Source organism: Hippoglossus hippoglossus, chromosome 19 (genome assembly GCF_009819705.1).
Source record: "Hippoglossus hippoglossus isolate fHipHip1 chromosome 19, fHipHip1.pri, whole genome shotgun sequence".
Lineage (NCBI taxonomy): Eukaryota > Metazoa > Chordata > Actinopteri > Pleuronectiformes > Pleuronectidae > Hippoglossus > Hippoglossus hippoglossus.
The window spans coordinates 15731919-15755228 of NC_047169.1; the positions used below are offsets into that span (position 1 = coordinate 15731919).

The 23310-nt window shown below is 40.7% G+C and overlaps 1 protein-coding gene across 4 annotated transcripts; it reads right to left on the minus strand.

The window, feature by feature from the left end:
* Nucleotides 1-1124: 1124 nt before the first annotated feature.
* mapk8b (mitogen-activated protein kinase 8b) lies at nucleotides 1125-22221 on the minus strand. 4 transcript variants are annotated; one of them, XM_034569939.1, is made up of 12 exons: nucleotides 21904-22221; nucleotides 14876-15058; nucleotides 13958-14087; nucleotides 12979-13037; nucleotides 11436-11574; nucleotides 10284-10449; nucleotides 8232-8303; nucleotides 6924-7106; nucleotides 5405-5529; nucleotides 3856-3919; nucleotides 2875-2952; nucleotides 1125-2580 (listed from the first exon to the last, which is right to left on the minus strand). In XM_034569939.1, the coding sequence occupies exons 2-12, from the start codon at nucleotides 14995-14997 to the stop codon at nucleotides 2534-2536; spliced, it is 1185 nt and encodes a 394-aa protein (XP_034425830.1). In that variant the 5' UTR covers nucleotides 14998-15058; nucleotides 21904-22221; the 3' UTR covers nucleotides 1125-2533. The 4 variants fall into 4 exon arrangements, with proteins under 4 accessions (XP_034425830.1, XP_034425832.1, XP_034425831.1 ...); XM_034569941.1 differs by having other exon boundaries at nucleotides 1125-2585; XM_034569940.1 differs by lacking the exon at nucleotides 8232-8303 and adding an exon at nucleotides 9218-9289 and having other exon boundaries at nucleotides 21904-22220.
* Between the last annotated feature and the right edge of the window lie 1089 nt (nucleotides 22222-23310).

Sequence of the window (23310 nt, forward strand, 5' to 3'; positions counted from 1 at the left end):
GTCTGTGTTAAGCCCGACAGCCGTCATGGAATAACAAGTCACCAAAGCTGAGCACAGCACAAAGCTACAGAAAACCTACAGAGTTAGCTTAGTGGGTACATGTCCATGTCAGGGACCAAGACAGGTTGTAGACAGAGGTTATGCTCTGTGTTACACGTTAAGATAATCTTAGCATAGTGACGCTTATGCCTCTTGTCAAAACTCCATCACACAAGCTAACGATCCGTGACAGATGCGCAAACATTTTGAGCAGGCGGAACGGCTACGTAACGTCTCAATAGATGGACAGAGCGAATTATTAAATATCGTCAACTCCTTTGATTTACTCATTTATGACCAAAACTATCATGATCTTCGAAGGAAAACGACTTAAATCTGTCTTTTAACGATAAACATCCAAAACCATCCACAAAATACTGACAATATAATAGAATTCTCTCATTTTCATTTGCTGCAGTAGTTAAAACGTAAAATCTGAACTTTTCGGTTCATTTTTCTCTTTTACAATCACCACATTTAATTAGTCATCAAAAGGAGCCGAAAAAGTAGAATTAAAATGAATTTCAGTTGCTGTCACTGCAAGGAAATTGCTCTTTTTATTACTTTGATGAAAGACCTTGATAAAACTGCCCTCTCTTCTGAAATGACAAACACATGCTTAAGCATCTCGCCGCATACATCGCCACTTTCTTTACCCTGCCAGACACCAGTCTCCCTGCCCAAGGGTCAAAAGCAAAACAAGTAGAAAAATATACAATACATTTGTGAGAACTACAACCCCATCATACATTATTTGTTTGATATGGACACTACTACTGCTGTTATTATCCAAACGCCATAAAAACCTACACGTGATGAACACACTTCCTCCCACCTACTCAGGAATGAATGACAAACAGGCACTTTTCCTTTCAAAACAAATCAAAAACACTTAAAAAGGGCACTATTATTGCATACAGTAAGAATAACGTTTCCTTTTTACTCGGCTCGTTTGTGCTGCTGTTTTAACATGCAAAGTTTTAGGTTCTTTAATTCACAATTGCAGGCAAGTCTGGTAAGCTAAGTGTTTGGCCAACTTTTAGAAAAAAAACAAAAACAAAAACAAAAAAGATCACTTTTCGATTTTTTTCAAATTCACAAAAGTACATTACTAATAACAGGATGTGGTAGTAGGAAGCAGACATATTTTTCACACCATCAGGCTGCATAATCGCTAATCCCTCCGAGACACTTAATACCAACATGTTCACGCGCGTTCTCAATATCACAATTCCCTACTTGACTGAAGCACATTCTACCCAACACCGTCACCGATTTTAAACCCAACGCACAACTCTACCTCTCAAACAAACCTCCCGAAGCACGACAAAAAAAAAACATTCCAAAGTCCCTCACTGCCAAAGCAAGCCAGAGGAGAACGTGAGGCAGCTCCGTGCAGCGAGTTCTCCAAAGCAACAACCACCACTTCACTCCCGTAACGTCCCACTGCCTGTTGCAGACAAGAAAGGAGGAACTTTAAAGCACTTAAAAACTCACTAAATGTTCCAAAGTATCTTGCTGGACCTCACTGTGCCATTATCGATCCCATAGCTCAAGTGTAATCACACGCTGAAAGAATATCTCAGGATTTTTTAAATTTTGACTAAACAAGAAGTGAAGAAGGAAAAAAATTAAGAAGATTTCATTTAGTTGAAATTTACAATGTAGGCTGTAGTAGTGACTCACAAGAAAAAATAGTTTTACAAATAAATCCAAGTGACCTCAGTCAGTCAGATAAATGCATACGTCATATGCATTTAAAACAATTTCCATATGACCTGACATAAGGTAAGGGGAGTACTTAGACCGTACATTTGTCAATAAAATTATGTCTCAATGGCTCACTGCAAACTCATAGATAAAACTACATCTACCATAAAATCTGTACAAACTCTGTCTACATTTATATGGCAAATTGTAAAAGCAAGTGAAAACAAACGACTTTCAACAGAAAAATAAATCACATTAAACAGTTTACAGATATTTCTTTAAACTCTCACTGTCGGTTAATACAAACCGGAACGTAGTAAAATCATAAAAATTCTCTTATCATCATCTTAGGTTTCTGAAAAATTAAGAAATGCCACAATAAATTACAGCTAGGACTAAAAAAAAATATCCTAATTTAAAAATAAAGGACTATAACTCATAAAAATAAAAGAAAAATGATCTGTCCTTTCAGAAATATTTCTCAAACAGCTAGCTGGCTAATCAATACACTACTGGAGACGAGCACAGAGGGGAGGTGGGAGGACTCAGATGAAGGGGGCGGGGCCTTAAGCCTGCGTCAGGCTGAGCGGTCAGAGGTGACCAGAGGGGCGTGGCCCAGGCCGGGACCGGGAGCAGGTGTAGACGATCGTCATCTGCAGCAGCCCAGGAGGCCGGTGGTCATAGCAGCAGCGGTGGCGACGACGGTGGCGGTGCGGGCCATCTCCAGGCTGCCGTCGGCATCGGCCAGGGTCAGGTTGGTGGACATGGAGGAGGGGGAGGATGTCTACGAGGAGGAAGGGTGGGGGCTGCTGCTGCTGCTCACTGTTGCACCTGTGCTGTGAGAAACAAGAGAGGGGCTGTAGTCAGCCGTCGAACGTTGGCGCATAATTGCTGAGCTAACAAAGTCTGGGTCATGCTAGAGGGATGGAGCTCTTTCAGAATGTCAAAGAAATGTTTCCAACATGGTGGTATCCATAACTCTAAAGCTGTTTGAGAGCAAAGGGAGGAACTGCCCAGTATTAGCATAGTGCTCTATGAGCCTATGTTGTGGTCCATTGTCCTTCTCTGACATGGTAAAAGCTCATTTGAACATGCAGTCTCACACAAACAATTAAATCCACTAACCTATGGACGCTGGCTGTCCCCTGATGATGCCATTCTTTGTCCTTTCCTCGCAGTCGAACACCTCTTTGTATATCAAGTCTGCAGCAAACAAATGCGATGGTTTGAGTCAGTGAGGAGGTGAGAGAGAAAAAAACGGAGGGATCAGTGCTGTAAAATCTAGTTGTCAAAAACTTGAGTTGTAAGAGAAAGAGTAAAATGGTAGAAATGATGATGTTCAATAATATAGGAAGGTGCATTCTATATCTAATTTATAAGTCTGCTCCTTCTTAGGTCACAAACACTAGATCATTAGGTAGACAGACAAAACAGTTTCTAATAAATAAATTAAAAAAAATCTAACATTAAGCACGTTAAAAAACGTTTTACTTTCATAAGGCAAAAATGAACACATGCCCATTTTTACATTATTATCTGGAGTGAGACATGAGGCGATGTGTCCTCCAGGAGTGACTGTGGCAACACCAACATGTCACACTTCAGGTGTGAATTCCCTGCGGTTATTATCGTGCCGTCAACACAGGAAGGAGCAGCTACGTGAAGGAAGCATCACATCTTCTTTCTCTTTCCTTAGATTGTCTCATGTTTTGACATCATTTCTTTCATTGTGCCAATTTTCTTCCAGGTTTACTTATTCAAAGTTGGATTGTTTTATTAATATAACAATAACAGATTGATATTTTACAGCTTGAACTTGTTGCAGTGTAAATTCTATTGTGTTTGGATGCATACATAATAAATCGTACATGTTTAAGTCAGTGAGAAGAGGAAACCAAGAGGAGAGTTACAGTAGAACAGGATTTATGAATTCAGACAGACTCTGCAGAGGAACATTAAAAGATTAAAAGTCCCACAGGCTGCAAAAGCATAAAGATAGAAAGACCTTATGCAACACGCTGCATAAAGCTAAGCACTGATGACAGCTGATCAGAGAGGAGAGGAGAAGAGAAGAGAGGAGAGGAGAGAAGAGAGGATCTTTAATACCTTTCCACTCCTCCACTGTGTGCTCTCGTTCATCCAGCTGCTTGTCTGTGATCGCTGGTGGTGGCTGTAAACAAACAAACAAACAAACACACATTTTCTTTATTAGTTTAGTTTCCCCTCTTCTTTTGTGCTGTGTCTTTTTGTTTCCGACACCAAATTGTGTTGCACTACAAGAAATGAATGTATTCAAGACTTTTTATGGCCTAAAATCCAGATGATAACATTTTAAGACCCCACACAAAGCCTGTTTTACTAGGGCCGCAACTAACAACTTATTTCATAATTTATTAAGCTGCCTTTTACTTCTCAATAAATCGATTATTTGTTTTGTCTGTAAAAGATCAGAAAACGGCAAAAGAATTTGCTTGTTATAATATCACACATTCCAATAAAATGGAATGCATTCATAAAACATGTATACAAATTAAATGAACTCATTCTCTCTCACATACACACCAGCAACAGTTTCAGGGGATCAAGGACACTTTCAACATACATATACACAAACAAATTATTAATTTAATTTCATGTGCGAAAAAGAATCATATTTAAATGGATAGAACCAGCAAAAGTTTGGGATTTTTGCTTTAATAGTATCTTAATCTATCATTCAATTATTAAAGTAACTGCAGACAATTTGGTATCAATCACCTCCTTTAATCAGCTAATCCTTTTTACCAAACCAACACTAGTATTGAGGATAAAGCTCCTTTGACCAAACAGTGAAGGAGCTGAACCCTGTGAAATTAGGGCATTAAAACTCATCTGCTGCAGCTCCAACTGAAAACCTACACACTCAACTAATGATGATAGATAGAAAACTGCTGTTTTAAACTTCCGCCAAACCCATTTAAATGCTGCACAATGAGTTTCAGCAACAAACTACTCACTTAAAATTTGGATCACTGGCAGAGTTGGAACAAACTACCTCAAAGCCGGCTGAGAGATGAAGCAAACCATCGTCCCCCACAGTCAAACTTAGATAAGATGTGTTTGTGCAGTGTCAGGGCTCAAATCTGTGCACAGCTCTTCAAGGATGAACTCTCAGTTCTGACGAATCCTCTCATACTGAAGGCAACAATTCACTTCATCTCCCTGTCAGTGCGATCACAGGCAGAATCAATTTGCACTGGCTGAGTCATTGTGTTCCCAAGCAGAGCACAAGGGATTGTCACCAAACTTGAAGTCTCGACATTTTCAGACTTTCTGAGGACATCCCAGCACACACACAAAGCAGAGAGCATTTTCAGAAGCAGCAGAGTTTTACAATTTGTAGCCTTCAGAGCTAAAATGGAGCTTTTAGCTTTGACAAATGGGCTCTCGTCATATATAAAAAACAACGCTTTACTTTCTACTTCTTCCTTCTTCTACTAAAACTGACTCATTGTTCAAAGGCTATCGAGGCTAAGGTAACTTATCAAAAATAGTTTGTTTTAATTAAGATGTGACTAATCGATCAAATCAACCACACCCTAAAATTCATGATAATGCAAGTTAACTCTTGAGATTTTGACAAAAAACTGAATGGAAAAATAAAAATAGTACTTACTGCCTCAACTTCAGTCGGGTCGTACCACACATTGATGTACGGGTGCTTGAGAGCCTCGTCCACTGAGATCCGTTTGGACGCATCAATTACCAGCATCTTGGATAATAGATCTCGGGCTTGGCTCGCTGAGAAGACAATTGAGGCAGAAAATAATAAAGATACAAATTTAATTTAACAATTTAATAAACGATCTTCACTCTGCAATTTGTTCCAGTTGTGAGAGTATTGCTTAATAAATGTGACACATTTCCTGTTGAAACAGGATGTTGGAGCAGGGCACAAAACAGGGAGGGACCTTTCAAAATTATAAATTAATCGTATCTTTAAAGGAAGGAAAAAAATGGTTTAATGTGACAGTGTTGATGAAAATGCAACTGTTCAAAAATCTAATAGTTGAATTGGTTGTTACAGGATGACGTCACTAATAAAGGATCCCATGTTTGTTTACAGGTAGACAGATTATTTACATTCAGTGTATCACACTAAATCTCTTTTCAGACATTACCTACATTTCCCATAATACAACTCAATGGGATCTCTTGATTTGACCATCCCTGCCTTGTAAATGACACATTGCTCCAGAGTTTGCCTTTGACATATGAACATTCCCCTGCATTCTTTTCCTGTAAACGTTTTTCTGGGGGTAGTTTCCTCACTCTTGTCGAGGGTTAAGGACAGAGGATGTTCCACCTTGCACAGATTGTTAAGCCCTATTAGGCAAATCGTGATCTGACTGATTGTCACGTTCTGTATGAAAGCCCTGCCAGCTCCAACACATGCCGTTGAACCACTGTACTTCATGCTCCTGCCTGTGCGAATTAGGGAAGGCAGAAAAGGATGAGCTACTTTGTTCCTGCGACATCTTGCAACAGCTCGGTAGGAGCTTGCTGTGAGTGTTCCTGTCATCTTCCCTCCACTTACACGTTAACACACGCTCGAGGTAAATTCTCTCTTCGGCAGTAAACAAGTCGGTCCCTGAACTGTCAGCTTCCCTAATAAGTGCTTAATCTAACGCAGCCACTGAAACTGCATCTGTCACTTTGCTGGGAGCATATGATTGTCACACATGGTACAACACAAGCCGATGATATATGGAGAAAATGTGGATATTTCTGCTTTGTACGTGTTTGGATGCACACACACTTAGCCACCGTGGACTCATTATATTAATCCTTGAATTACAAAAACAGTCATTTGAAAAGTCGGCCATGAAAAAGAACAAGCTCTAAAAAAAAAAAAAAGTCAAGAAGATAAATAGAAGTGTCGTGTGGCATTAAACTCGTGGCTGTAAAAACGCTGATTGCATCACTATTCCTGCCACTTTCTCGTATGCGATAAAAGCCATTTGAATTTTCTAAATGGTTGCCTGGAGGCTGGACAATCAGCCAAACAACCTAAATAGTTTTGACTCTTAAGAGGAAAATACATTAACCTCAAAACAAAATTTCTTGTGCTTCAGCAAGCCTTTACAAGGCTATTTATATGACATGGACGTTTAGAGAAATGACCCCATCTTTACCTTTGAGTTTGTTGTGTTCAGAGTCTGCAGGGAACAGGACGTCGGGGAAGAGCTTCTCGAAGCTGTAGCCGGCGTACCGTGGCCGGTTCTCCACATACGTCCTCACAGACTGGTTGAGTTTCAACAAGAACTCCTGAGACGGCGTCCCCAGCTGCTCGATGACTTTGTTCCACTGGTCGATATCTTGTGGTTTAAGTGTTAAGAAAAGCTCTCGGCCGGATTTGAAGTTGTTCTGGGTCGTTTTGAGGATTATTTGAAACTGATGAAGTATAAAGAGAACTGTCTGGAGTTGCTATGTCTTGTACTGCATTGTTCTGACTGTTCCTAAGAGACTTGTGCAAGTTTGCTGAAAAAGAAAATGTCAAATCTGTTACTTTGCACAAGGTGTAGAAAAGGCACAGAAGACAGTAACCCCTGATGGATTAAGATTATAGACCATATTTTATAGATAGTCTGGGGGCACTTGAAGGAAAAGGTTCGTACAGATTTATATCAAAATAAAACCTGTGGAAAATCAGTCAGGATGGACTGTGTGGGACACATACACTATGAACTGTGTTTCAAACATCTGTACAATACTGCATGTTAGAGGAGGCAGTTGATCTTCACCTTAAATAGCCCAAATGTATGTGCAACTTTTTTCTGGAGGACAATAACAAACATAACACAGATGTAACATGTATATATCTACATGGGGGACACGCAGAAACTCTTGTTCACATCTTTGTTCATTGTTGACAACGAATTAGCAACAAGGAGATGCCAAGCCTAACTCTTAACATTAATCTAGCTCATCCTAGCATTGCTTACAGTAGATTAACAGTAATTAACCACTGCACCCAAACAATATTTAGCTTTCCCATCCACTTCTTCTCACTATCATCACTGGAGAGTATTAACAGTGTGAACTTTATGAAGACCTCTACAATAAAGTATATCTTCTTAGTTCTACCCAATATTAGAACAATATTTATCATTCTTTTTGTTGAATTTTGTAACGCATGTTATTCGTACACATGCTCCTAAATTTATTTCACAAGCCACATACAACTATTTTTAGTGGCAAAGGCAAGTAAATTGGTTGCACAGTCAAGCCCTGAAGAGTCAAGATCTCTGCCAGAAGACGTTTTCTCACTCTGCTCACTAAATGAACGAAAACTAATGTTGACACTTAAGAAGATTATGACATTGTTGATTAAACACCAAAAGTAGCTTAAAAAATGTCTCTCAAAGATATGAACAAGATGTCAGACAAAAGGACAAGACATGATCTTTTGGGGGTTTGATGGAGGTTCAACTCAAGGATACGATCAGTGCCAGGAAACAACACACTACCCCGGACCATTTCAGCCATGATGCATCCAACAGACCAGACATCAACTGAAAAATGAAATGACAACCACCGCATTAGCATGCAGGACTGAAAAACACGCAAAAATTAACAAATCAAAAGAACAAAAGGGTAAAAAATAAAACATGATGTACATGCCAGGTGATGTGTGTGATACATGGCACAAATGAATTGCATGCAGTTGAGTGCACTAACAAACCTGAGTCAGCGTCCCACAAAGCTAAGGGAAATTATTACTATCATTATTCTTTTTGGCCAGAAACAACTGCGTTTACTGCATATTTCTGCAGGATCAGCAATAATATTATCCACATGACAAATGTGAAGTATTAGTTTAGAAAAGAGCGACTTGCAATGTCTTCTGAAAATTGTTTCTTTGCATAACGTTAACACTCTGTATCCTCACTGCAAAACCTGGTGTGTGTTAAACTAGAATATTCTGATCAATAAGGTCTGAAATAATTATTTTTGCGTTTTCTTGTCTCACACACTGAGAGCCTCATAAATATTCGGCAGCAATTTCTTCTGGATAACAACTTCCATCTTTTTGTGTGACTGATGCCATCACATCTACACAGACGTATGGAAAACAGTTTGAGGATAGACACTGTTATTTATGCAGATCAATTCTCTGCTAAAGAAGTACTCACTCATAACTTCTATTTTGGGTTTTTCTTTAATTAATGGAGCTTGACGCAGCAGTGCTGCTGTTTAGGTGAGAAAGGAGGGAGCTGTGTGAGTTTGTATTTATAAAAAGAGCAGGTGGGTGGATGCAAAGACGAGGTTGTCATGCAAATGCAAGAAATAGAATTTCTACAGTTGCTCACAGGTGATGATTTCCATGCAATCTCCATTTGATGAAAAATAATAATTTGAAGAGACTTTTTTGTGCCGTTTGTTTCACAAGGAATGCCAGACACTGCTGCAAGCAGCTCAAGGATACAATCCCTTCCTGGAAAAAGGATTTTGTGGCGAACCATTTCTGCCATTATGCAGCCCACAGCCCAAATATCCACTACATATGCGCAGCATAAAAGGAGGGAGAAGAGAATAAGCAAAAAAAGGCAACAAGTCAGCAGGAAAAGTTAGTTTTTTGGTCAAAAGGCTAAAGATGAGAAAGCATTATTTTGTTTTAAGTTTTGTTTGAACAGAGCATCATCATTTTTTGGAATCCACCTCATGAAGGGAAGATAATCATGTAAAAGAATTGAGATTAGCTTCAGCGGCTGTTATGAATTTACGAGATAAAAGTCAAATTATTTGCTGCGCTTATGGCGCTCCAGTTATGTGTCTATCAGTAAGAATTGTTAGCTTCCTAGTCAAGACTTAAATGGGTGAATTGATACCACTCTTGTGTCTGTACATTTAATTAAAAATCTACAACCAGGAACTGGTTAGCTTAGCTTAGCTTAAAGAGTACAAACTGTGAGGAACAGCAAGCAAAGCTATCCATCGTTATGCTAAACTAAGCTAACAATATATTCTGGCTCTGGGTTCTAAAAGTCAGATATGAGAGTGGTATCAATCTCCCCATACGACATTCAGTGAATATGCATTTTTCCCAAAATGCTGAAATATCCCTTTAAGACAATCTTGCATAAACTATAATCCGTTCAAAGCAACAACATCTAGTGAAACTGCTGAAGCATGGGCATGAATCCACACTGGTGTTTTTTGTTTTGTTTTTTATAGCCAGGCTGTATCGAACTCAGCCTGTAATAAAACATCAGCCGCATGCTAATGCACTGATGGAGCCTCCTGACAAGACGTTTCCCACAAAGCACTGATGCCCATCATGCCGGCCTCCCCCAAGTGTGACCTTTACAGGAACAGGGAGTGTGAGACTGTGTGTGCGTGTGTGTGCGTGTGTAACAGAGAGAAAGAGAGAGTGTGTGTCTGTGTTTGGGAGGTGCCGCTGAAACATCTCAAAAAGGGGAGGGACATGCAGCAGGCCAGGCAGCAGCTCCTCATTGGCCAGTCGCTGTCATGAAGCCACGTCCTCCACTCACCATTGGCCTGGTAGCCCATGCCCAGGATGACCTCAGGAGCACGGTAGTAGCGGGTGACCACGTAGGGCGTCATGAGGAGGCCTGTGGCGGCCGTTCTGGCCAGCCCAAAGTCCAGGATCTTGAGAGTGCAGTCAGACTTCACCACAATGTTACTGGGCTTCAAGTCCTGGACGAAAAATACAAACCTGATTTAGATGAGATGTATTTTATATAACAAATGCATACATTTCCTTTTATTAAACATGGTTTCACTGAATTTTTTGTCTCTAACAGAGTTTCCCACTATTATTTGTCTTTTTTTTTTGCTAAATCCAACCTTTTATTTTAATTAGCTCTTCCCAGACTTCTGTGTTTTGAAACATATGCATTATATGCTGCACTTATGAGACTGACGTTGATCAAATAGATCAAACAGTCGATCGTGTGATTGATCACACAAATGAATATTATAGTGTAAGTGCTTTGCAGTTGTGAGCATCTTTAAGAGACTGAAGAGGCTTCATCACAGAGACAAAGTTCACAAAAACAAGAGAGCTGAATCTTTGGTGACAATGACTCATGTTGCATCTGTTCACCTTATGAAAGCTTCGCGTGCCAAGTGGCACCAAAGCAAGGGAGGCTGGTTAGCTCCGCCTGTAGCTCAATTAGTTCTGCTTGGCAGAGCAGGAGGAGCTCCGCTGATCTACTGCTGCTTCTTCCACTGAGGGTGATTGACAAAGTGCTGCCAGTGTGTGCCTGTGTGTTTGTGTGCGAGTGCAATATATGCTGCTCCTAGCTTCTCTAACCTGAGGATTTGATGATTTTATTTGACACACATGATGGTTGATTGAGTTGTTGGTTGAAAAAAAGAAGACATGAGGATGAGACCTCGGGAAATCATAATTTTCTTCACATATTTCTAAGATTAATCAAAGAAGAACTTGCAGCATTAATCAAAATATTTGGTTACCATCCTAGTTAAATGTCCCCATAGTTAAATCATTAAAGAAGTGAATAATGAGAGCCGGTGGTTTTATAGTGCGATGGGTCTGACTTCTTATCAAATCTTGTCCTCTAAGCAAATGAGTGCATTTCCCAGAAATTCTAAGCTGCTGAGTTCTGAGCAGTCAGGATATTAATGAGAAACCACTGCAGTATATCAGGAAGCCTCACCCTGTGAATGATGCCTGCGGCATGTAGGTGCTTGATTCCACACAGCATCTGGTAGAGAAGGTAGGACAGCCTCTCGTGGTCCAGCTCCATCTGGATCACCTGGCAGAGGTTGGCGTCCATCAGCTCCATCACCAGATACCTGCAGGGAAACCACAGAAGGTGAAACATATAGGCAGGCTGATATACAGTCCTATGGAATGCAACATATTTTTATGACTTATATGACAGTGTAATGCTACTGACATGAATAAACTATTCCAGATATGATTAAAGTGGTTGGTGGTATCAATAAAACCACACTTTAGTTACTTGGATGCATCAGTAATGAAAAAATGTTATTATATTATGTTAACTCCACGCAGGAAAAAACTACATGTTAGACTGTCAGTTTAGTTTAAGCCACACAGCACTTGCTTTGCATGGCATTTAGAAATTGTCAGTGAGGGTTCTCCTTCTCTTAACAGTGATGATGTTTTCTGGCAGCGGTTACATCATCACATCTACATCGAGAAAGGAAATTGTGACTGATTTTTATTTCATTAAGTTATTTATCTATATAATAAAAAGCCAACACAGCTTGGTGTCAAAGCAGGATACAATGTAAGAGGTAGGGACATATTTGTATATACTCCCTGACTGTAGACTGAGTAAGTACACATTTATACACTATAAAATAAATTTTGTATTTAATATATTTGTGCACTGTCACGCACCCTGTAATTCAAGTATGCATCCAAGTACTCAAACACAAATGGAAAATGGAGTGTTCTCCTTCATCCTCCAACTGTGTGTTTGCCCTGCAGCCCTCAGGCAATGATTTGTCCAGTTTCCTTTTTAGCTCCAATCAAGCAGACACAGCGCTGCAGACATACACACACGCACACAGACACACACACACACACACACACAGAGCTTCTTCGAGAGGATGGCATTAATCATATTTGTTCCCGTCATACTCTGTGAAACCATCACTTCCCCCACATTTAGGCCTCCTCTTCCCCTCTCTGCGATTCAACAACCGGTTTACGTTCCCATGGACGTCGACTTTGCAATACATCCAGGACACTGCTAAATATACCTCGATGATGCTCGTTGTAAAGGCGTGATTACAGAATTTGTGAATGTGTGCGGTATTCTGAGAGATTAGGGGATCAGCACTGCACCAGGACCATCAGAGGTAGTTGTTCGTATGTTGTAGATGTGTGTGTCATGACACCCGACCACGATACTAATTATGATGATTTACTGTCTATTTTTAAAAACCATCTACCTCACAATGAAGTTAGTGAATTTAGTTTTAAAGTCACTTTCTGGGATGCAGTGTGGTATAAATATACTGTATGTATTCCTTAAAATACATCTCTGACTTTCAGCATTTTGCATTTGGAGTAAGGCAGGATAACACACTCAGCAGAGATTCAGCTAAACTGCACAAGCCCCCTAAAAGTCAGAGAAGGTGGTCTAAGCCCCCCAGCATGCCACATCCTGTATTGATTTTCCCAACATGCAGTGAGCAGATGTTTTTTGGCTCAGGTATACTCACACATCTTGGAATTCTTCCAGTGTCTTCTGTGGTGTGAATACGTTTAATAAGCCGATAATCTGCAGAAACAAAACACACAAGGTCGTCACTGTTACGGTCCAGAGGAGAGGCAAAGAGGTTGTAATGAAGGACAATATCACTGCCTCTGCATTACTGAACCAGCAGGGCCGAGTGTATCTTAGACAAGATTCAGACTGCAGCAGCACAAGCATCAATAATGAATAACAACAGAACATTCTCTACTTCACAGCACCACTTAAAAAGAACATGACACAGCAGAGAAGCGTTGTGGTAATCCTCAGGATTCCTGGTTTAAAGAACTGCCAATCAAACACAGTGGGCAGCTTTCTGAAACACTAATGAATGAATAAAGCCTGTGGGTTATTTTTTCCTGTCTTTATTCAAGAGCGTGGTCTTTTAGATGAGGGCTGAACTTAATTGACTCATGTTCAGGTTTTTTAATGCTCCCAGTCAAGACCCTGTGCTTGCACTCAAATAGCCACTGCTTGTGCCTAAATTCGCTCTGCTTCTGCTCAAACTTTGCGCTTGCAATCAGTTATTTTTTGCTTGGACAGATTTCCTGCGCTCAAGCATGAATTTGTATCCTCGTCGTTTTCCTTCAAGCACACCAATGGGAAGCTGGTGTAATAATAAAGCCGTGGAGGGCTGGACTGCACCAACCTGGTTAAAGTAACCGTCCTTACAGAAAATGTCATTTGTCACACTCCTGGCTATTTATTGGTTGGGGAATTTTGACAGACTTGTTAAACAAAAAAATCCAAGCGCAGATGAGGAATAAGAGCTGGAGCTGGAGCGCAGGAAATCTTACATAACCAAAAATACATCCACTCTTGAATAAAGATAGGGGGAAAAAAAACATAGTGAGACAGTTAAGGTATCACAGCTGCAAATATACAACCCCAATACAATATTAACATACAAGAGAAATGCAAAGAGGACAGAAAAGTTGAGCTCTTACGTTCTTGTGGTTGACACATTTCATGAGCACCAGTTCTCTGTAGGCCCGTTTGGAATGGGTCTGATTCTGAAAGGGCCGACTCAGCTTCTTAATTGCGACGTTCCTCTCAAAGTTGTGATCGTACGCTGAGCTGTTGGGTGGGAGGGGGAGGGGGGGGCAACAACTCAGTCAACAGTTCCAACAACACATCTCTAAAGACCACAGCTTTTATTCACACTTGAACACTGATCATTTAACCATTTGTACTCTCAGACCCACGGACGCTTTTATTTGTCCTCTATGAGTTGCAAGAGTAAAATAATTTCTGGAGCCTTTCACATGTTGACCTAAAATAAATATGTTAAACATCTTACAATATAATGCAGTTCAAACCTGTGAATATAATGGAAGCTGCTGCTTTAGATGTACCAGAAGCACTTATCACGATAAGGCGGAAATTACACTGTACAAGGTTTTCTATTTATGTATACAGCTGCCCTTATTCTGGATTTGCTACTTGAGACATTCATTAAAATGTATTCCTGCTGAATCTGACGTTTGAGGAAAAAGTCAATGTCACTTAAAGTATGACAAGTGCATTTTTGTCTCAATGTTTTCTAACTTAAAGCTCTGGCTCAACATTCAGAGTAAATATATAACAAAGAAACTAAAACAAAATTACCTGACCAGATGATCTCAACTCGATGTCTACTCACTAGCTTCATTCAAGGAGCAGGTGACCTAAGCAGGTGACCGTAGCTATCTCCATGACAACTGAGCAATGTTTTTAATTTGGTCTATCTGAGCTATATGTTTGTGAAATGCTCATATCAGACGTTTTCTATTGGCCAACTGATCAATCGGTCGGGCTCTATTCAAAAATACCAACTAAAAGATCGTGAGTGGAACTTGATTTTGCGTGAAGGTGCTTTGACTCACCAGACGATTCCCTGGGCTCCAGATCCGATGGGTCTGAGGTTCTGGTAGCGCTTTAAAACCATAAATGTTGAATCGCCAACATCTATACTGTAGTACTCCTTTTCACGCTTGTTCCGGTTCATGGTGAAGCCTTGCAGAAACGCTGTGACTAGGCATCCAAGTGGAGCTCTCCTCTCACGACCTGCAGAGTAAGAGACAGAGAAGTTATTCTTTTATGCATCACCAATTTTAAACCTTCATGCAGCAGCCAAAACAACCACACTGGACTAAAACTGTGTTCAAACACGTACAAGCTTACAGGAGATTGTCTGTGTCAGACACGTTCACAACAACATGAACATTTCCAGCGCAACTGAGCTGGTTATGTGAGTTCTCACATACAGCCTGTCTGCATGTCTAAAAAACAGCTTTAGATACCGGAGTTTCATCAAAGTATTGTTGGATTATTGTAGGGCACCACTTGTATTCATACTTGAGAAATAATTGAGGGGTGACTCATGTACTATGATATTGAGCTTATTTCCAGAGACAGACAAACAGCAAATAACAACAAAGGGGAATATTCATTAAATATTTACCTAAGTAAAAGCCATTAAGAAAACTTTTGATTTGAACAATTCGAAGAATCAAGATTATCAAAATGTTAAGTAAAAAACATGACTTTGCAACCTTTGAATGCCAAATAAAATACAGTTATCTGAGTGGAGTCAAAAGAACTAAGCCCAAAATGTAAAATACAAATTTAAAATAATAAAACAATTGCAACTGGAGGTCGGAAGGTTTAATATCAAATATCTAAAATGTCAAAAGGCTAAAAGTGTATTTATTTAAAGAATGCGCTGTGTCAGGTGCACTAAAAGAAAAGGCAGATTTTCCAAGTTCAGAACAAACCTATGGGACACAAAGTAGAAGTCAGTCGGCTGAGCAGGTGTGATAGTCTAATGGTCTAATCTTTCATTATTTTGACATTTAACATTATATAGAAAAGTTGACCATTTTGTATCAGACAATAATCGGTTTTAAGAATAAAATACATATATTCTGGCTAACGCAAAACGTGCTTGATTCATTTCTTTGTCAAAGCTAATTTGTGCTACATTATATCTCATCTCACTGCTTCTTTTATCATCAATCACGGCCTTGAATCATCTCTAAAGCATTTCATGAATCAGCGACTTTAACCAGCCATGAGTTCTAATGAGTAATGAGGCTCTGAATGCATCATATAGCCCAGAGGAGACGTGCACGCTGTATATATATAAAGCCCAAAGGTCAGAACCATGGAGCGATGATTCAGGCAGAGAGAGGGACCGAGAGGAAGAAGGATGCTGGGTTTCACGCTGGGTATGAAGGCAACCAAATCATTAGTGGAATTTGGAGCATTGTGGTGATGATGGCTGCACGTTCCACAGACCATGACCTATCCTATGGACATCTCTGAACACTGCCAGCCCACCCCAACCTTTCAGAAGTAGTTAGTCTCCTCCTCCTCTTCCTCTTCCTCTCCTCCTCGCAGGGCCGTGGTCAAACGAACTGAGCTAATTCTGATTCATTTCAGATACCAGGTCCAGAAGGGAGTAGAATTAAAAAATGTGATTTAAAGATCACTAAACTTATTAGTTGTTTGCTCTGCTATGAGTTAGGTTTGTTTTCATATGCACAGGAAAAGTCAAATCTTTATGTTGGGCTCAAATTTTGCTCATCTCTCTTCCTTCCTCCTTCCTCCTGCGCTCCATCCATCCATCCTAGTTCTCATTATTGTCTCCTCCTTTCTTCTGCCCTCTTCTCTTGGAGGGGCTGCATGTGTGAATGCAAATGTCCTAGCGAGAGCCTCAGAAAGTCTGGAGACTCTCGCTAGGATATTTCCGTGAGGAGCTGATATGAGAACACAGTAGGGGATCCTCCAAAGGATCCGCCACAAGCGAGTGGGCGTGTTGAAGATGATTCTAACACATGACAGACGCAAAAATAAAAAAATAAAAGAAACCAAATATCTCAGGATGACAAAGTGGTGTCATACACAGAGAAGACACCGACAAATATGTCAAGAGAGTTTTTGGTGATATGGGCTGATGCCAGCATCGATGGGCTGTAAACAAAATGTGATCTCCACAGCAGAATTAATATGCTACGTCCTGAATCTGCCTGCTGCAGCACTCCTCGCCTGATCGCTTCAGAGATTTCTACTCTGTTGTAAATGAGCAAAAAATCTCCTGCTCTGTTGTTCATGTGTTTAAGGCAACCTCCAGAGAAAGTCTGGACCAAATTCTCCTGACGTCCTCTGGTGTTGTGTCTAAAAACGGCTTTGGACCGATAAGGGTAAAAAATAACTTAATAAAAATCAGCCAGTCTCCTCCTTAACTAAGCTGTGACGCTATCGTTACCTGGTTTAATAGGCTAAAGGCAGAAAGTCCCAATAGATCTTATTGGTCATAATTCAGACCAAACAAAGCATCTTGTCATGTTGTTATAAAACATTAGCAGAAGGTTATGTTTGCTAAAATAACCTTGATACATAATATCCCCATGTTCCTGTATCTCCACAATTAGTTTGATGTTGCATGTAGCCCCATGTGGATTTAAAAACACCCCGCAGCAAAGATATGAGGAATAACATTTGAGCACCGCTACCATGCTTTTCAGAAAATGTCACTTGGTGAATCAAATATAGGCCACACAGGAGGAGAGAGAAAAGAATCAAACTTAAAAATGAATTTAGAGTGAATGAACCCTAAGTTGTGTGTGGCATACCAAGTACATGCATGTCTATCTAGAATATGTCTAAACTAATGTTAAGCTTCAGCGTATGGCGACTCCGCGTTCTCTCCCATTTGAGTACAAAGCCGTATATCAGGGTGGCTGTGAGACGGGAGGAGGAAGAAACGGGGCTGAGCAGCATGACAGAGTATGTCAACCCAATTGAGCTGTTGGGAGGCAGAGCACTCTCCATCACGCCATGTTATACAGGCAGAGCTGCACAAAAACAAATGACTGGATGTGTGAAAGCTGTGTTATATTTGGCCTCACTATTGGGTAACAGTTGTGTCATCCATCTTTATATAGAGTCTACGGTTTGTACATATAACTGCAACAACACTGCCAGGGGTCAAAGGTCATTCAGCTCCTGGACAGGAGAAGCCATCAGGGTTAAAGTGACCAGAACGATCCGGATGCATGATCCGTCATCATTGGTCAATAATCAAATAAATGTGATTGTCTGTGTGAAGCACGACAGAGATGAGGACACACACACACACACACACACACACACACACACACACACACACACACACACACACACACACACACACACACACACACACACACACACACACACACACACACACACACACACACACACACACACACACACACACACACACACACACTTCTTCCTGCAGATTATGACGCAGTGTTATAACTTAATTGTTGCAGAAGAAGCGTCGCACCGCTGATCCAGCAACATAAATCTGAATTCAGCAGGTTTTTATAAAGATCAGTTCTACGTGCGAGTGATTAGAAAACAGCAGAGAAGCAGAATCACTTTTTGACAGATGCTGCTAAAAAAAAAAATCCTAGAGGAAGCACTGATAACGTTAGCATTTTAAATACATTTTTTTATGTTTTAATGTTCTATACTTTGCTCTCGAGTTTATAGGTGTGTGTGTGTGTGTGTGTGTGTGTGTGTGTGTGTGTGTGTGTGTGTGTAGCCTCTGCTGTTTTCTTACAGTCATTGCGCTATACCTGATAACTGAAACCTCATTATTAACAACAACGTCCAGAATGTCCAAAATACAAAACGCTGATACATAACTGTGAAAGGCTGAAATCATCCAATAGATTGGTACGGCTCTAATATTTGCATGTCGATGTATAACAGCTGCATCACAGATCGGTTCCTTCCACGGGACAGAAAAACATGACTAAGTAAATATTACCTCTGACAACCAGGCAGAAGAAGACAGATAACTGTGTCACAAAGTGTCCAATGTGTGTGTGCTTGTTTTTTTTAAACAACTAAAGACAAATTAAACTTGGCAGTCCTGTCCAGATTTCCTCTACCCTCTCCCTCACAGCTGTCCATCACACGGTCACTGTTGGGAGCCGATCTGTCTCTTACTGGCTTTTACAGGTCTGCTTCTCTTTCACTCAGAGCACAGCCACTCTGCCATGCACCTTCCTGCCAATATCAAACTGATTTGTAGTATCTGGGCAGGTCCACTACACTTGCTATTTAGGACAGTTAGATTTTAATCAGGAAACCACTCGCATTCAGACAAAGTAATGGCTGCTGATAAAGAGCCCACAAGGGCACATTCTGTGCTAAACATTTAATACCAGTAAAGGCCATAAGCCACCTTTCTCTAGTGATCGTCTGGTGGGATACTCAAGGGCTAGAATCTCAGCTAATGTGCTAATCACAGTAGAAGACGGTTTAAAAAGAGAACATAATTGTTGCTACCTTACATTCATACGTACAATTACAGAATTGTTGACAGGAGTCAGATTTCGTTTAGGCATCAAATAACAGTGATCAATCCACCTTAAGAAGCCTTTTCATGTCAAAACGCAAAGCTTCAGGTCAACGATCACAACATCCTTCAATTCACTAGGCTTTTGTGGATAAAAGAGCGATTAAGATGTGAAGAGATGAGCCATATTTTTTTGCGAACTCCCATTTGGCCGCACAGTGAATGAAACAATCTCAAAAAGGGCCTGGCTACGTTAATGCAGATTTATTTTACAGCTTTGTGAGGTGTAAGCATCACACATATTTGCACAACGATAGAAAAAAAAACCATTGAAATTGAAACGTTGCATCTCTCAGGATAGATTTTGATCATGATCCAAGAGTGGAAAGATGAGAGAGTGATGATTCCTTCTCAGCCACTCTCACCCATGACCATTTGACCTGTGATGTGCTGATTCCCTTGTTTCTAGCCGATCTTGGCCACGATGTTCGAGCAGGTCAGCGTGACCTGCAGTGTAGCCTGTTTTTAAATTAAGTGATAAACCTGACTACAAAGGCAAATTTTGGTATACACCACTGAGTACACTAATTTGACCAACTAATGGATTCTGGACACAAAGAGTCATGTTGCCTGTTCAAGAAGAGAGTGAGAAATCAACTGAAATCGAGATAGTGTCGATAAATGAATGTTATTTCATATTTACAACCAGTTGGGCAAAAAATTGATCCGTACCAATAAGACCATCTGATATGAATGTGGGTTCATCGCGCTTCAGCCAGGACTCATAATCCCTTCTCCCTGCAGGCCACCTTTTATGTTTGATGCAGGAATCTGATTTCTTGGCGCTTTCGGCCGACCATTGCTGTTCTCTTGGCAGGTTGCGCCGTAAAACCTTGCAAGCAGTGCGCAATGAATTCTGGGAGCTTCATCACCCAAATATGACCAAAAGAACAAGTTAGTTAGTTAGTATGATCCAAGAGGACCGCGTCAGACACACACACACACACAAGCTACAACTCGTGGCCATCTCTATTAGGGCTGGGCAATAAAACAATATCAATGATCATGTATAATGCAGGCACAGTGAGTATGTATAACATTATTGATCTACCTCAAATTTGTAAAATATTTTGAAGTTTATCAAGTGTTTGTCATTATCTGCTCATAAACATTCACTCAGGAGTATTTTTAAAAAAAAATCAGTCTTTAAACTTAAAAGAAATAGAGCTCTACAGCGTGGTTCCAGAGGTAAAAACCCATTTATTTTCTGTATAGAGATATTGATTAGCCATAAAATTGTAACCACAAGCTACGAGATTGTGAAATTATATTGTTATGCTCCTGTAGAAGTCACAAATCTGTATGATATCAACTGCGTACTACACTATCCACAATACTTGTGGAATAGCGACAGCTGTGATTGGTGGAGCTCGCTGTTACCGTGAAAATGATTTACCACAATCACAAAAATCCCATTGGCTACAGTCAGACCGTTCAGCATTGTATTGCGTTCACCACAGACAACCAAGAATTCCCTCACTGCAGTTTTTTTTTAGAGAGTCCAAAGGAATGAAAATCAAGGTCAAATTCAAGAAGAAGATTTGGAAATCATTGGGAAGGGATCATTTGCAATGATTTCTGGGATGTGCAGTTCCTTCACTCTTCAAATAATTACATACAGTCTTGCTCAACCTGCTTCCATGCTTTAGACTCTTATTATGAGGAATTTCTGAAAAGTCAATGGAGAAAGGGAATGGGAAACTTCCTTTTAATAAGTTATACCTACTGATATGAACAATTTTATAGTAGTATAGATTTGGGCATATGGTCCCAAACATAATGTCCATTCGACTGAACTAGCGAAGCCAATCTTGAGTGCAACATTGTGCAACAGCTAAACGGGTTATTCAGCAGGTTGGTGAGACACGAGCATCCGTATTCATCTAAACGAGAAGCACATAGACACACGGCTGCAGCCTCGTGTGCGGCCAAACGTCGAAATCCAACCTGATCCGTGTGTTTTTGCTGAATTCGCGGAGATGCTGCTCCGGTAACAACAACCGGCCGTGGTGCGTTTACGGTGCAGCAATGGAGCGAACTCTCCTCCTGAGCTAGCTACAGCACACGGGCAGTAAACAGACGCTAGCTTAAAAAAAAAAAAAACAACATGGTGCATTCACAGTGGTTTCTGTTTACAAGCACTTTAGGGGGAACGCGGACCGAGGTCACGGTGGTTTTTACGTCGAGCCGCAGCCCGGTGGAGTGACCGGTAACACCCCGTTCACAGATGACAGTGCAACGCGGTGCTAATGCGGGTGGCACACGGGGTAACAGCGGCGAGCTCCCCCCCCCCGGTGTAGCCGCTCGCTCCGTCGGGTTAGGCCGGGGACCTGTGCAGCCCCGTGTGCGGTAACAGCAACACCTCTCCCCGGGGACGTGTGTGGCCGCAAATGTGTCGGTCCCCCCCCCTTCCTCCCCAGCGAAGGTTAACAACTCCAAAACATGTCCCGTTGCGAAAGAGAGGGGAGAAAAAAAAACCCGAGTGGCGCTCACCCCCTCTCCGGTTGATTCCAGCAGTGTCGAGCCGCCGTCAGTCCGCTGCTGGAGACACAACCCGGCCGCGTCTGTCTTCCAACCCGCCTGTTTGTCTGTCTGTGGAAGCACCCGAGTAATCCCTCTGTTCCTCCGGATGTGGTCCCTTTACCCCTCGCACTCACAGGCCGGGATCACCCGCAGATCTGCATGTGTGGCTCACACGTAACCTAATCTCTGCGCTTCCGTGACACCAGCACTTTCTGCCATTTCACAGCGACGTCGTCGGAAGCTGCCGATGTTTCCCTCGGCTGCACAATGAGGCACCAGGGGCGCGTTCAAGACCGCCTGCGCGTTCCCGGCGGAAGCGACGTTTTCGCAACGTTTTTGAAAGGACACCGCTGACGGCGAAAACATAAATGTTTCTATCATCTATGTTCTACATGATCTTATTTTACCACCTTGTGTTTGTTCATGTGAAGCTTTCTTTATAACCCATGGCGTCGTGTAACTGTTCAATTCCTCGTTTAAGTTTGTGTAAATGGGATTTATGTTATTTTTCTGATCTGTAAATCAAAACAGTTTGAATTGAATTGAATACCAAGAACATTTGGTCAGATATAAAAAAAAATGGTGTCTCTCTAAAGCCAAGCGACATTTAATCCTTTTATATCTAACACATATTTACATGGATAACTTGAGTTCTACTATTTCAGACACCATTAATATAGTTATACTTATCCCTTACATATCAAAATCATTCTTGAAAATGCAGAAATAAGACCTGTTTTTTTATGTTTTATAATATATTGTAAGGTGTCCTTTCTTGGGTGTCCAGATAAGTGCTGTGAAATAAAATAGATGATGATTATGATTATTAAGATTTGTATTATTATTTTTATTATTAGGGTTAGTTTACCCAAAATGTTATGTCCTTAAAAATACTCTTGTAAAGTAACAAGACATTTTATTTTGATATTTCTACATTCCTAAGGATTGGACCTATGCTTGTTCTTGGTAGATATTTGCCAAAGTAAAAAAACATTGTGAAAAAGTAGCTTAAGCTTCCCTGTGGTGGCTCAAGCTCCCATTACACTTACAGTACTTTTTTAACTTATTGAAATAAGTGATTTTTCGTCCTGGTAGAAAGTGAACACATTTCCTTGAGTGCTATTGTTCAATACTTAGGTATTACCTTTATATCATTACTCAACTACACTCAACTGTGTTTAACTTATAGGGGACAAATTTCCCCATTGCTGGTAGCAGGGACATACACGTATATGTGCAGTCTATATATATATATATATATATATATAATTCAATGTGATTTACAGTAAGTCACAGGCACCCATTCACACACAGAATGCAGACATACATATAACACCATTCACACACTGACAGTACTCTCGGGTTCAGTATCTTGCCCAA